Source organism: Tenrec ecaudatus, chromosome 5 (assembly GCF_050624435.1).
Source record: "Tenrec ecaudatus isolate mTenEca1 chromosome 5, mTenEca1.hap1, whole genome shotgun sequence".
NCBI lineage: Eukaryota > Metazoa > Chordata > Mammalia > Afrosoricida > Tenrecidae > Tenrec > Tenrec ecaudatus.
In genome coordinates this window covers 51,856,367-51,869,739 of record NC_134534.1, presented here as the reverse complement: position 1 = coordinate 51,869,739, position 13,373 = coordinate 51,856,367, and the positions used below count along the sequence as shown (strand labels likewise).

The 13,373-nt window shown below is 43.0% G+C and overlaps 1 protein-coding gene across 1 annotated transcript in view; it reads right to left on the bottom strand.

Annotated features, from left to right (window-relative positions):
- CNGB3 (cyclic nucleotide gated channel subunit beta 3) overlaps positions 1-13,373 on the bottom strand; it is a 131,652-nt gene that overhangs the window by 78,275 nt on the left and 40,004 nt on the right. The window contains exons 7-8 of the mRNA XM_075550830.1: positions 3,903-3,967; positions 1,633-1,755 (exon numbers count right to left, since the gene is read on the bottom strand). Coding sequence (XP_075406945.1) covers positions 1,633-1,755; positions 3,903-3,967 — 188 coding nt within the window. The remainder of the gene's footprint in view (positions 1-1,632; positions 1,756-3,902; positions 3,968-13,373) is intronic.

The window sequence follows — 13,373 nt, the reverse complement described above, 5'->3', positions numbered from 1 at the left end:
GGGTGTGTTTTAAACATTTCAATTTTAAAGCACAAAAGAAAAGATTAAGTTTAGGCAAAGAAGCTAACAAGCACAAAGGCTGCACGGAACTCCCCAAGCCCACTCACTCTAGGTCGTGTGTCATTTTGTAAGGCATTGTGTCTCTCTTCCTTTGTCCCACAATTGCTCTTTCCCAAGTCTGCTGTGAGTTGTCCTTCAGAGTAATTCTAGTATTTTCTCTTTCCCAGTAAGGAAATGACCTTATCCTCAATGCCATTTCATTGGAGCATAACGTTAGTGATGTCTGGTCCATAGCAGGCCCTTGTATCTTCTAAAAGGAATTGTCACTGTTGAGCAACCTAGTGAAATCCTGCCATTATTCAATTCTGATTCTACTGTGCTGAAGTTTTCCAATGATTTCTCATATTTTTGATCTCTCTTATGTTTGAGATGATTACCTACCTAATTGTCAAGTTTAATTTATGAACCTTGTTATTCTCTAAGTGTTTAATTGAGTTAGTAGTTATAGCTGACTCATAAACCCATAAAACCCTTCAGTGGTAAGCTAATTAGCCACTGCACCTGCCCTCCAAATAATTAACATTGCTCATGACTAACAATCAGCGTTGAAGTTATTAAAAGTTATCTTACCGCTCAGTTGTGTAAAGCAGAGACTTTTAAACTTTCTGATCATGCCCAGACTGCTGAGAAATATGCTTAACAGGTCACACACACACACACACACACACACACACGGAATAAATGTTCATGAAATAATACTAGGTGGTGCAGTGGGTTGGGTATTGAGCTGCTAGCTTCAAGGTCAGCAGACCAAATCCACCAGCTACTCTGCGGGAGAAAGATGAGGTTATCTGCTCCCATAAAGATTCAGTTTTAGAAACTTTATATCGTGTTAGAATGAGTCAGAATAGACTTGATGGTATTTTCTAGTATATACTGCCATGTTTTCATCACACATTAGTGAGTTGTGGATGAGCTCTGGTGGGGCTTAAATGTTCTCCATGAGAGAAAGATGTGGTAACCTGCTTCTGTGATGCTTTCTAGCCTTGGAAACTGGATGAGGCAATTCTGCTCTGTGCTTCAGGGCCTCTAAGAGTTGATATCAACTTGAAGGCAATGGGCTTGAGTTTGGTTGATTTAATGGGTTGTGAAGGATGCCGGGTGGCACAGTGACTAAGTCCTTGGATTCTAATAAAAAAGTTGGTAATTTGATCCCACCAGCCCCTCTAAGGGAGACAGATATGGCAGTCTATTCCCATAGAAAGAGGAAGATCTTCGAAGAGATGGGTTCACCCACTAGCTGCAACAATGAGCTGAAACACACCAATTGTGAGGATGTTGTGGGACTGTGCTGTGTTTCTTTCTCTTATGTGTGTGATCAATATGAGTTAGAACTGAATTAACAGCACCGAAAGACAACAACATTTCCATAAAGATTGCAGCCTAGGCAACTCAATTGGACAATTATAGTCTGTCCACCAGTATCAGAATGATTTGGAATCAACTAGATGGCACACCAGAACAACGGGTGGCGACCTGCAGTTGGAACAATATTAGCTTAAGAAAACACAAGGAAACCAAAAATTTCAGAGAAATGAACATGCTATTTTTTTTTTCTAAATGAGGACCTACTTGTTTCCTTCACCATTATACACCCACTTGGTTGTGCCAAATCCTTCATAGGTTGAAGCCCAGTAGTAAACACAGGCATTAATGTGCAGGGTAAACAGCAAGTACCCAGTTGTCCGGATGACTCTGTCAGAGACAATAAAATCAAAGTAAGAACTCATGTTATTCCTGGAACGCAGCCTATTTCAACAGTTTCTTTTTTGGAAAGTCTCCATCGAATCCCTTTGGCTTAGCATTGGGACCCGTTAGCTCTCATTAATCCTGTAAAAGATGACGGTGTTGTATGTTTTTGGACCACTGCGTCTCGACAGTGTGTAAAGAAAGAAAGGAAAGAGCCGCTTCTCTTTCACAGATGGTCTGAGTCAACTCTGTGAAAGACATGGTCTCTAGGGTCAGCTCTTCAGTTCAAGTCCCATAACTTACGCCAGAGTGATCTAAACAGGGATCTCTAAAACGCTCGTGAGGCTTCATGCTACGCTTCCCCACGGCTAGAGCAAATGCGTGAGCTTTAGGTCAGGGATGAATTGTGATGGGAGTAAAGTCAACTTGTCAAAGGACACACTTCTCCACTTGCTCTGACTCAAACAGGCAGCAAGCTCAATTGTTATTATTTTAGTTCTGTATCATCTAAATCTAGGAGATTTTGTGTTTTTATTTCATTTAAACATCATCCATATTGACAATGATTGGTTTCTAACCTTTTGGAGCAAAAAGGGAAGAATGAAATGAAAGACTCAAAGAAAAATTAGTTTACTGAACAAACATTCTGCATCAGCCTAGAGACTTGGAGATTAGATGGTGTCTGTCTACCACCACTGGCTGGCCATTCTAATCAGGGCCATAGTAGCTGGGCCCTGATAGCATGGGAGAAAGATGTGAATCAGAAAATCAGGCTCCTAAAAATTCAAACAGAGACAACGCAACAACAACAAAACTCTATCTGAGTCACAATAACAATTAAAAATCAACAATAAAAACAGACTCATTAGACTAGTTGAGACTGGAGGGCTCTCAGAGACTATTGTTTTGAGACACTCTTCAAACCTTGAAACGAAATGAACCCTAGAGGTCACCTTGTAGCTAAATAATAGATTGGCTCACAAAATAATGGATATCATCCATCATGAATGGATGGGTTTCTTTTAAACATCACCCATATGGTAGAGATGAGTTTTTTTACTTCCATAAAGAGTTACAGTCTCAAAAACCCCCAGAGGCAGTTCTACTCTGTCCTGTATGGTCACTGTGAGCCAGATCAACTAGAGAGCAGTGCATGAGTGATAGGAGACTGGTAAGCAAGTAGTTATTGTAAAACTTTAAAAATGGTGAATTAGGTGACGGTTTACAGAGCTTATCATGTATTTCACACTCAACAATTCATTCACATTTTGTCTCAACCCCTCTATTGCAATTCCCTCCGTATACCATCACTTTCTGCACTTTCTATCTCTCTGTTTCCACCCTCCCTCTTTCATAGTCCTCTGATGTTTGTCCTTGGATGGTTGATTACTCTAACCTTGGGGTGAGTTCGTTTCCACACAGGAGGGGTGATTAAGGGCCATGGTCTTAGGGGTCCCACCAGCCTCTACCCAACCAGCAAGGCTAGTTAATTTTATGATTTAGAGTTTTTCCATATCTTTCTCCACCTCTATACAATTCCTTCTACTATGATCTCTTTCAGAGCAATTGGGAGAGGAAGCCAGGCATCACCTAGCTCTTTTGGCGTCATGTTGTGGAGACTGCTGTCTGCACGGCCCACTAGTTGACTGCACTAATTGCTGCCATGTCATTCGGTTTTCATCGTGTCTCTCTTCTTTGGATGGGGGAGACCAATAGTCACACTTCAGATGACTGCTCTTGAGCTTTTACGATCCCATTTGCTACTCACCAAAGGAGCATGTCTTTCCACAGTGAGGAAGCCAGAGGACAGAGAAAGTAGATCCATTGAAATGGAATAACCAGAGCGGAAATAATGAGAATATTCATGTATTGTGAAGAACGTCAGTAATGTCATTGAAGAATGTGGATGGAGATTGTTGAATGGGAACCGACAATGCTGTGTAAACCTTCACTCATACACAAACCATTATGATTAAAACAAGTTTCCCGATCAATTTTAGGATACAAACCTGTATTTTATATAGTACCCCCCAAATCTAAAATTTTCCATTTTTCTTGAAAAAGCCATCACACTTCTCCAAAGTGTTTTCTAAAAGTGCTATTGTTTTGCTTCTCTCTTTGTCAGCCCACCACAGCTCCGGGTTCTACTTTACCTGTAGATATATGCCTTGCCCATCAGAGACTCAAGGTGATGATTAAATGCAAAAAATGAGGTATACTATGTAGAAAACAAACAAAAGAAATTGAAAGGTGTTAGTCTTACTTAAACAACATGATATAAAGTAGAACCTATTTATTTATTCATTCTATCTATCTATCTATCTATCTATCTATCTATCTATCTATCTATCTATCTATCTATCTATCTATCTTCTATTTTAAGGCCCAGGACATATTTAGTGGTATTTTCCTCTGTGCCATTCATTTTAGCATAGTGTTGCTACGTGTTGAAATTGACTAGACAACAATTTTTATTGTTTGCATAGGAAGGTGTTTGGTAAAATTTCAGAGCTTCTTGCTTTATTTCATGTCTATACTTTAGCTGGTAGCATAGTGGTTACGGATTAGGCTGGTAACCTAAAGGTCAACAGTTCAAAACCACCTGCTGTCCCGTGGGAGAAAGATGAGGCATTCTATTCCCGTAAAGAATTCTGCATCTAATCTAAATACAGTTGCTCTTCTGCAGGGTCTTCTTCTGTTCACATCTACTACCACTACTTACATTCCCACTATTCAGTTGTTGGGAGCTCATTCACGTTTCCACCAAAGGAACAGCACAAGTCAGCGGCAAGAGTTGGAAACCAAATCCACCAAACCTACTGTCTTCTATTCAACTCTGACTCATAAAGAGCTGGTAAAGGGTGTCGGAGACTCTAAACCTTTCCAGCATCGTCTCCCTCCTGCAGACCATCTGGTGGCTTTGGACCAGCAGTCTTCTGGTTACAGCCCAATGCTTATCCCCTGGTCTCACCAAGGGCTCTTTAAAGAACTTGAAATCTAGAGCCAAATAGTAACCCCACCCCTACCATTTATTAACCGCATGACCTTGGAAAAGTCATTTACTCTTTCTGGATCTGGTCTTATCATCTGTAAAATGGGGATAATAAAAGAACATGCCCCCCAAAGGGTTGGATGTTTACACAAGTTAATAAAATGCCTAGTATATGGCCTGACATAATAAAAAGCACCCTGTATATGTTTGCTATTTTCATGGCCCAAATGACAAGTTGCTAGGAGTTTTGTCTTTTGAAAAGTGAGGGTTTATTGTATTATTTGCATCACTTTAAAGTTGTATCTACTACTAAACTATATATTACACATAGAGTCATAGACTGTAACGGAAGAAATCTGAAACAGATGACTTAGTCTTAGATTCCATCCAATGTGGATCTGACTGTAATAGAACATGTGAAGTTAAAGTATAAATGTTGTCATTATTTAATTAAAAATATACAGAAATAGCTTGTTTATTCAGAATTTCAGTGTATAAAAAATCTCACAGACATTGAAATTAATATAATTTCAATTATTGGGAACTTGTTTATTGGGTTCATTAGTAGAAATTTGCCTGAAGGGATGTTTGTAAATTTAACTTAAGTGTTTACTATAGAGAAATGTAGCACAGTTTTAAAAGATATGGTGAAATATATGCATATACTTAACTACACAATTATTTCAATAATTTCATTCCCACCTTTCAACATATATAATTCACTTGGATATATAAATAATATATTTTTTCCATAAAAAGCTTTGGGAAAGCATCACAACCCTATAAGTAACATGGCTTCACTCAGGGACTGTAAAAAGAAGATTGATATATATTTCAAGAAAAACCTAGGACACCATACACAACCCTGTTGCCATCTCCAGCTACTCCATGCCTCTGGCTCATGATTGTCTCATGTGGGGCTGATGGCAACTATGCTATACTGGGTTTGTAATGACTGATTTTTCTTTTCTTTCTTTTTAAAAAATCATTTCATTGGGGGCTTCTGCAACTCTTATCACAGTCCCTATGTACATCCATTGTGTCAAACACATTTGTACATTTGTTGCCATCATCATTCTCAAAACATTTGCTTTCTACTCGAGCCCCTGGTATCAGCTCCTCATTTTATTCCCCTCCCTGTCCCCCCATTCCCTCCCTCATGAACCCTTGATAATTTATAAATTATTACTATTTTTTCATGTCTTACACTGACCAATGTCTCCCTTCACTCACTTTTCTCTTGTCCATCCCCCTGGGAGGGGGTTATATGTAGATCCTCTTGATCGGTTCCCCTTTCTACCCCACCTTCCCCTTACCCTCCAGGTATCACTACTCTCATTATTAGTCCTGAGGGGTTTATCTGTCCTGGATTTCCTGTGTTTCCAGTTCTTATCTGTACCAGTGTAAATTGTCTGGTATAGTTGGATTTATAAGGTGGAGTTGGGGTCATGATATTGGGGTGGGGGAGCATTAAAACACTAGAGGAAAGTTGTATGTTTCATTGTTGCTACACTGCACCCTGACTGGCTCATTTGCTCCCCGTGACCCTTCTGTAAGGGGATGTCCAGTTGCCTACAGATGGGCTTTGGGTCCCCAATCTGCACTCCCCCTCATTTATAATGATCTGATTTTTTGTTCTTTGATGCCTGATACCTGATCCCTTTGACACCTCGTGATCGCACAGGCTGGTGTGCTTGTTCCATGTGGGCTTTGTTGCTTCTGAGCTAAATGGCCGCTTGTTTACCTTCAAACCTTTAAGACCCCAGACGCTGTGTCTTTTGATAGAGGGGCTGATTTTTCAGGAGGAGATCATCAGGTTTTCTTCTGAGGCTTCTCAGGGTAGACTCAAACATCTAACTTTTGGGTCGGCAGCCATGTTTGTTAACCCTTTATAGCACCTGGAATCATTGGGACACCTTGCTGCTGTTGTTAGCGATGTCACCTTGGTTCTCTACGTACCACAGAATGACGTGCTGCCAGCCCTGTGCCCCGGACCAGCCTAAAAATGGTGGCTTTCACAGTCTTTCTCGCAGTCCGTTGAAGATATTTAAGCACCACGTTTTAAACTTTTTATCAGGCGGTTGAGAAGTCATTTCTTCCTCAGAATGTTTTCTGCTCTACATCTCCGTCAGTCGTTTGAGCCATTCCGCCTTCATGTGAACTGACCTAATTTGTTGTCTGTGGGACATGATGGTGTTGCTGAATGTGTAGTTCACTGGTGATTGTGTGTTGATCTGTTGTAAGATAATTTTCCCCTGTCTCTTAGTGAGTGTGATAGAGTAGACAGGGTGTGCAAAGTTTTCTGTTTGCTGTTCATGTAGTACAATCGGGGTGACTTGGACTGGTGTTGGCTGTCTCCTGACATTGATCAAGTGTTCCTGGCGTGGGTGTGACTGGATTGTGTGTGCATGGTTACCGTCTTCCACGGAGCAGGGCAAGAAAGAAGAGTCTAAGAGAAGCAAAACAAAACAACAGATACCAACAGCAAAAAGGAAATAACAGAGGAAAAAAGAAGGAAAAAGCCCGAGTGGGTGGAAAATAAGCAAACAACCAAAAGAAAAAAGAAAATAGCTTAAACTGGAAATAACAAGTGGTTTTAAAAAAAAAGGAGAAAGGAGAGTAATAAAGAAAAAAATTTATGAGAAAAGCCAAAGGAGGGAACAAAGAAAAGGGTCAGCAACAAACAAAGAAAAATGGAAAGCAGAGAAAGAAAGAACAAAAAGAAGCGAAGGGAAAGAAAAGAGAAAATTGCCCAAGGAAGGCTAGGCACGGAGAGCAGAAACCTGTGTGGGCACAGCTTCCAGTACGGGTGTGCCTTGTGTGGGGTGGGGGTGGGGAGTTGTGTGTGGTGGTGCGTATGTGAGGTCCAGTTCTAGACACAGTTTCAGTCTAGAAGGTGCCTGCACTCAGCCCGCCCGATCATTGAAGGGATTGTACTGATTCAGAGGGTGGCTGTGGTGGCAACTTGCAGCCCTGAGGGCAGCCGGGGCAGGGTTCCTGGTACTGGCAGGAGTTCCTCCTGGCCCAGAGGGCAGCCGGGGCAGGGTTCCTGGTACTGGCAGGAGTTCCTCCTGGCCCAGAGGGCAGCCGGGGCAGGGTTCCTGGTACTGGCAGGAGTTCCTCCTGGCCCAGAGGGCAGCCGGGCAGGGTTACTGGTACTGGCAGGAGTTCTTCCTGGCCCAGAGGGCAGCCGGGGCAGGGTTCCTGGTACTGACAGGAGTTCCTCCTGGCCCAGAGGGCAGCCGGGGCAGGGTTCCTGGTACTGGCAGGAGTTCCTCCTGGCCCAGAGGGCAGCCGGGGCAGGGTTCCTGGTACTGGCAGGAGTTCCTCCTGGCCCAGAGGGCAGCCGGGGCAGGGTTCCTGGTACTGGCAGGAGTTCCTCCTGGCCCAGAGGGCAGCCGGGGCAGGGTTCCTGGTACTGGCAGGAGTTCCTCCTGGCCCAGAGGGCAGCCGGGGCAGGGTTCCTGGTACTGGCAGGAGTTCCTCCTGGCCCAGAGGGCAGCCGGGGCAGGGTTCCTGGTACTGGCAGGAGTCCTGGTACTGGCAGGAGTTCCTCCTGGCCCAGAGGGCAGCCGGGGAAGGGTTCCTGGTACTGGCAGGAGTTCCTCCTGGCCCAGAGGGCAGCCGGGGCAGGGTTCCTGGTACTGGCAGGAGTTCCTCCTGGCTTAGAGGGCAGCCGGAGCAAAGACAACCACACTCAGAAGCATGTGCTGCCTGTCTCTGCGTGGCTGGGGCTGGATTCCATCCCGCTGGTCGGAGGAGAAGGAGAGCACGCAGCTCCAGATGCGGAGGTGATGTGCGCCTAGCATCTCACCCACTAAGGTGCACCTCCCATCTGAAGAAGAGCAGGGCTTGTGGGGGGGAGGGTGGAATGGGTAGTGGGTGGGTAGCTTTGTGTGGGTGTGTGAAGGCGGAAGGTGGCTATGCTTCTGGTTCCCAGGAGGGTGTGGGGAACAAGGTGGGGGGGGGGGGAATTGCACATTTCTGGTGACCAGTCCTTTGTGAACACATGTATTGTCCTGGGCTTATGGAACTGATTATTAGTTGCTCTCCGATTGAACACTCTATGAAAAAGTTCAAATTGTCTGAGCTGTGTCAGGTCAGCAGACAATTTACTTGCCCCATTTGTCTCCTCACTTCCCACTTTTATTTAGTTTCTTCTTATAGTTGATATCCAATCTGCATTTCTTTCTTTCCCTTTTAGGTGCAGGGTTCTAGGATTATTATCCTTATCTGGTTCATTTGGCCTCTCCTGACTTCCTTGTAGACGGTCAGAGTAGCGGATCTGCCTGATCTGCTATCTAGTAGATAAGTCTGCCTTATCACCACCTCTTCTAAACCGCATTCAGGCTGTGGTTCTTCTGAGACAGATTTGCTTATTCTCTGGCAATCTATGAGCTAGTCAATATTTTTCACTGACACCATCTCATTCAAATTATTGATTCCTCTTTGGTCTTCCTAATTTAATGTGCCTTTCCCCCCCTTTTATTCTGTGCACATGAAACATGAAACAATTAAAAATATAGTTGCTAGCGTCAGGTAAACCTTAGTCCTCAAAGCAGCACCTTTGTTTTTTAACACCTTGAGATCTTTTACAACAGATTTGCCAAAGTGTAATGCATCTTTGCGTTTCTTGACTGCTCCTTGATTGTGAATCCAAGTAGCACGAACTCCTTGACAGTGTAGTATTTTCGCCATTTTGCACGATGCTGCGTATTCGTCTAGTTATGAGGAGTTCTGCTTTCTTCCTGTTGAGGTGCCGTCCGTATTACGGCTGTAGCTTGCCATCTTCCTCTGAGCCCGATGCTGCAGTGTGCCCAGTGTCTAATCTCTCTCATTATTTGCTCAGCTTGCAGAATGAAGGCATGTGGTGAAAAGGCACTGCCTGGATGCACACTGTCCCTCACGTTAAACCACACAGTCTCCTCTATTCCGTTTCAGTGGCCGCCTCCTTTGGCTGTTCGGGACTGCCTTCTGAAATGACTAGACCAGCCAGGCCTCTTTTTTTTTTAAAACAAAACATTTTATTGCGGGACCATATAACTCATCACAATCCATACATACACCAATTGTGTCAAGCACATTTGTACATTCGTTGCCCTCATCATTCTCAAGACATTTGCTCTCCACGTAAGCCCCTGGCATCAGCTCCTCATTTCCCCCTCCCTCCCTGTGCCCCCTCCCTCATGAACCCTTAATAATTTATAAATTATTATTTTGTCATATCTTACACTATCTTATGTCTCCCTTCACCCACTTTTCTGTTGTCTGTCCCCCAGGGAGGAGGTTATATGTGGATCCCTGTAATTGGTTCCCCCTTACCACCCCACCCTCCCTCCACCCTCCTTATATCGCCATTCTCACCACTGGTCCTGAAGGGATCATGTGTCATAGATTCCCTGTGTTTCCAGTTTCTATCTGTATCAGTGTACATCCTCTGGTCTAGCCATATTGGTAAGGTAGAATTGGGACCATGATAGTGTGTGTGTGGGGGGAGCATTTCGGAACCAGAGGAATGTTGTGTGTTTAATCATTGCTACACTGCACCCTGACTGACTCATTTCCTTCCCATGACCCTTCTCTAAGGGGATGTCCAGTTGTCTATAGGTAGGCTTTGGGTCCCCACTCTGCACTCCCCCTCATTCACAATAATTTGATTTTTTGTTCTTTGATGCCAGATACCTGATCCCTTAAGCATCTTGTGATCACACAGGCTGGTGTGCTTCTTCCATGTGGGCGTTGCTGCTTCTGAGCTAGATGGCCACATGTTTACCTTCATGCCTTTAAGACCCCAGATGCTATATCTTTTGATAGCCGGACTCCATCAGCTTTTTTCATCATATTTGCTTATGCACCCATTTGTCTTCAGCAATCGTATCACGGAGGTGGACACAGAATATGATTTTTTGTTCTTTGATGCTTGATACCTGATCCCATCAGCACCTCGTGAGCACACACGCTGGTGTGCATTTTCCATGTGGGCGTTGTTGCTTCTGAGCTAGATGGCTGCTTGTTTACCTTCAAATCTTTAAGACTCTAGACACTATATCTTTTGCTAGCTGGGCTCCATCAGCTTTCCTCACCACATTTGCTTATGCACCTGTTTTGTCTTCAGTGATCGTGTCATGAAGGCGAGCATCATGGAATGCCAGTTTAATAGAACAACTTGTTCTTGCATTGAGGGAGTACTTGAGTGGAGGCCCAATGTCCATCTGCTACCTTAATATTAAACCTTAAATCTTAGATCTATTTCCCCATCCTTATATATAAATATATTTACATATGTACATGCCTTTATTTAGACCTCTATAAATGTCCTTTGCCTCCTAGCTCTTTCCTCTATTTCCTTTTATTTTCCTCTTTGTTACAGTGACGGTACATAACTCCTATCATCTTATACTTCATGCATCACTTAATGTTTTCCCCATAGAATCCTTCAGTTTTTCAACAGGAGGCTTGAAGTTTTCTTCAGTTTTTTCAGCTCAAGAGCTGCCGAGTATATTCTTCCCTTTTGGTTCTCTAACTTTAGGACTTCGCCTATTTTATTACATCAGTTCACTTTGTCTCTGGAGCCATCCACTGGCGTCTTTGGTTGAGCTACTTTATTTGACCATTCCTTCTGTTTGCTTTGTCTGCTCTGTATTCAGGAACAAGGTGCAGTTTCTTTTGACATTAATTTTGACCTTTTCTTTCTTCCCCCATTTTAAATGACCTTTTGCTTTCTTCATGCACGTTGTCTTTGATGTCACTCCACAATGCATCTTGTCTTATGTCATTCATGTTCGTTGTGTCAAATTAGATCTAGAGACGATCTCCAAATTCAAATGAGCTCTACTCAAAGTCATAGTTTTGCTCGGTGGGCCTGTCATAATTTTATTTTAACTTCAATTCTAACTTGATTACAATCAATTGCTCTGCCACTGGTCTGTGGTTGTTCTGAAGGAGGATATTGTGTTTTCATGATTTCTTTCTACAGATTTGACTCCTGTGTGCTCTCTCTGGTGAGGTTCATGTGCAAAGTCACCATTTGTGCTACTGACAAAATGTATTTCAAATAAATAAGTGATTGGTATAAAATTCTGCCATAGGCTATGCAGTGTCATTTCTAGTACTAAGGCCACATTTACTAAACACGGATCTTTCTCTATTTTCAGTGTCTGCATTCCAATTGTCAGTAATTATCAAATGATCTTGGTTGCATGGTTGGGCAATCTCAGACTGAAGGAGGTAGTAAAAATCTTCAATACTTTCACTTTGACAGTGGCCAGTGTACAAATTTGAGTACTCATTGCACTCACTGAACTTCCTTGTAGGTCTGTGGCTATTGTCCTATCGCTGACAGTGCTGCAAATCAGGATAGATATTGAGATTCCCTTTTTTGTCAACGATGTTATACAAAGGCTCTTCAATTTGCCATTATCAGTGTGATATGCTACATGGTCCCCCAATTCAGAATGGTCAATGCCAATCTCTTTGAGCTCACGAATATCAATTTCCAGGAGCCCCGAGGGTGCTGGGTGAGTGTAGGGCTGCTAGCCACAAGGTCAGCAGTTGAAACCCACCAGCCTCTCTGAGGGAGAGAGAGGAGGCTATCTGTCCCGTGAAGATTTACGGTCTTGGAAACTTCACAGGGTACTGTGGTTTGGAATTGACTTAATGGCAGCGGGTGAATATCTATTTCATTTTGAACAACTCCCAATTTTCCTGGATTCATGTTTGTACACTCCACATTCTGATGATCAACGCGTGTTTGCAACAGTTTCTTCTAATTTTGAGTTGTGTCATATCAGCAAGTGAAGGGATTGAAGCCTGCTCTCTATCCTTGTCATTAGAATCAACTCTATTTTGAGAAGAACATTTCCCAGTTGTATTTTGTGTCGAGATTCTTACCCTTGGGCAGGATCTCAGACAGTGTTCCGTTGCATTTCATAAGCTTCTCATTGGCTGATTTTTCAAGGAAGTAGTTTGCCGGGTCCTTTTCTCCAGTCTGTTTTATTCTAGAAGCCCAGTTGAAATCTGCTCATCATGAGTGACTCTATTGGTGTTTTAAATACCATCTCCCAGAATTATAGCAACTTACAAACCATCATAGTATGATAAAGTGACAGACAAATGGAATTGTGAATAGTTGGCACTTTATGAACTTTTATTGTAATAGGAGGCACACTCCAAAATTCATAGGAACTTGGGTATTTATAAAAAAGTTCACTGTCACTGCTCATGGGTCTCCTCAAAACTGGCTTGTGAGGCTGGACATTTAATGGTGGATCACCACTCAGCTGCTTGGACTAGTAGACCCACAGTCCATGGCAAAGTCTGGAATCTTCAGAATTTCTTGGATGTCTGGACATCTGGGCAAGGTCCCTTTTTTCATGGAAAAATCATAGCAATGGAAGGAAAGCTCTGTTAGTCTGAAGTGTTTATGCCAAGCTGATGATAGTGAAAAAATTTGGAGTCTGATAAACAGGAGGGATGTAAAGCAGATATCGTCATTGAGCAGCAGGGAGTCTGAACAGATATTTCCCACCCCGCTCTTTGTGCTTCTGCAGCTCTACCACGAAGTTGTTGGGAAGAATGAGCTATTGGATAGAACGTTTTAGTTAGGCATGTCATGCCACGGGCGTATTCACAA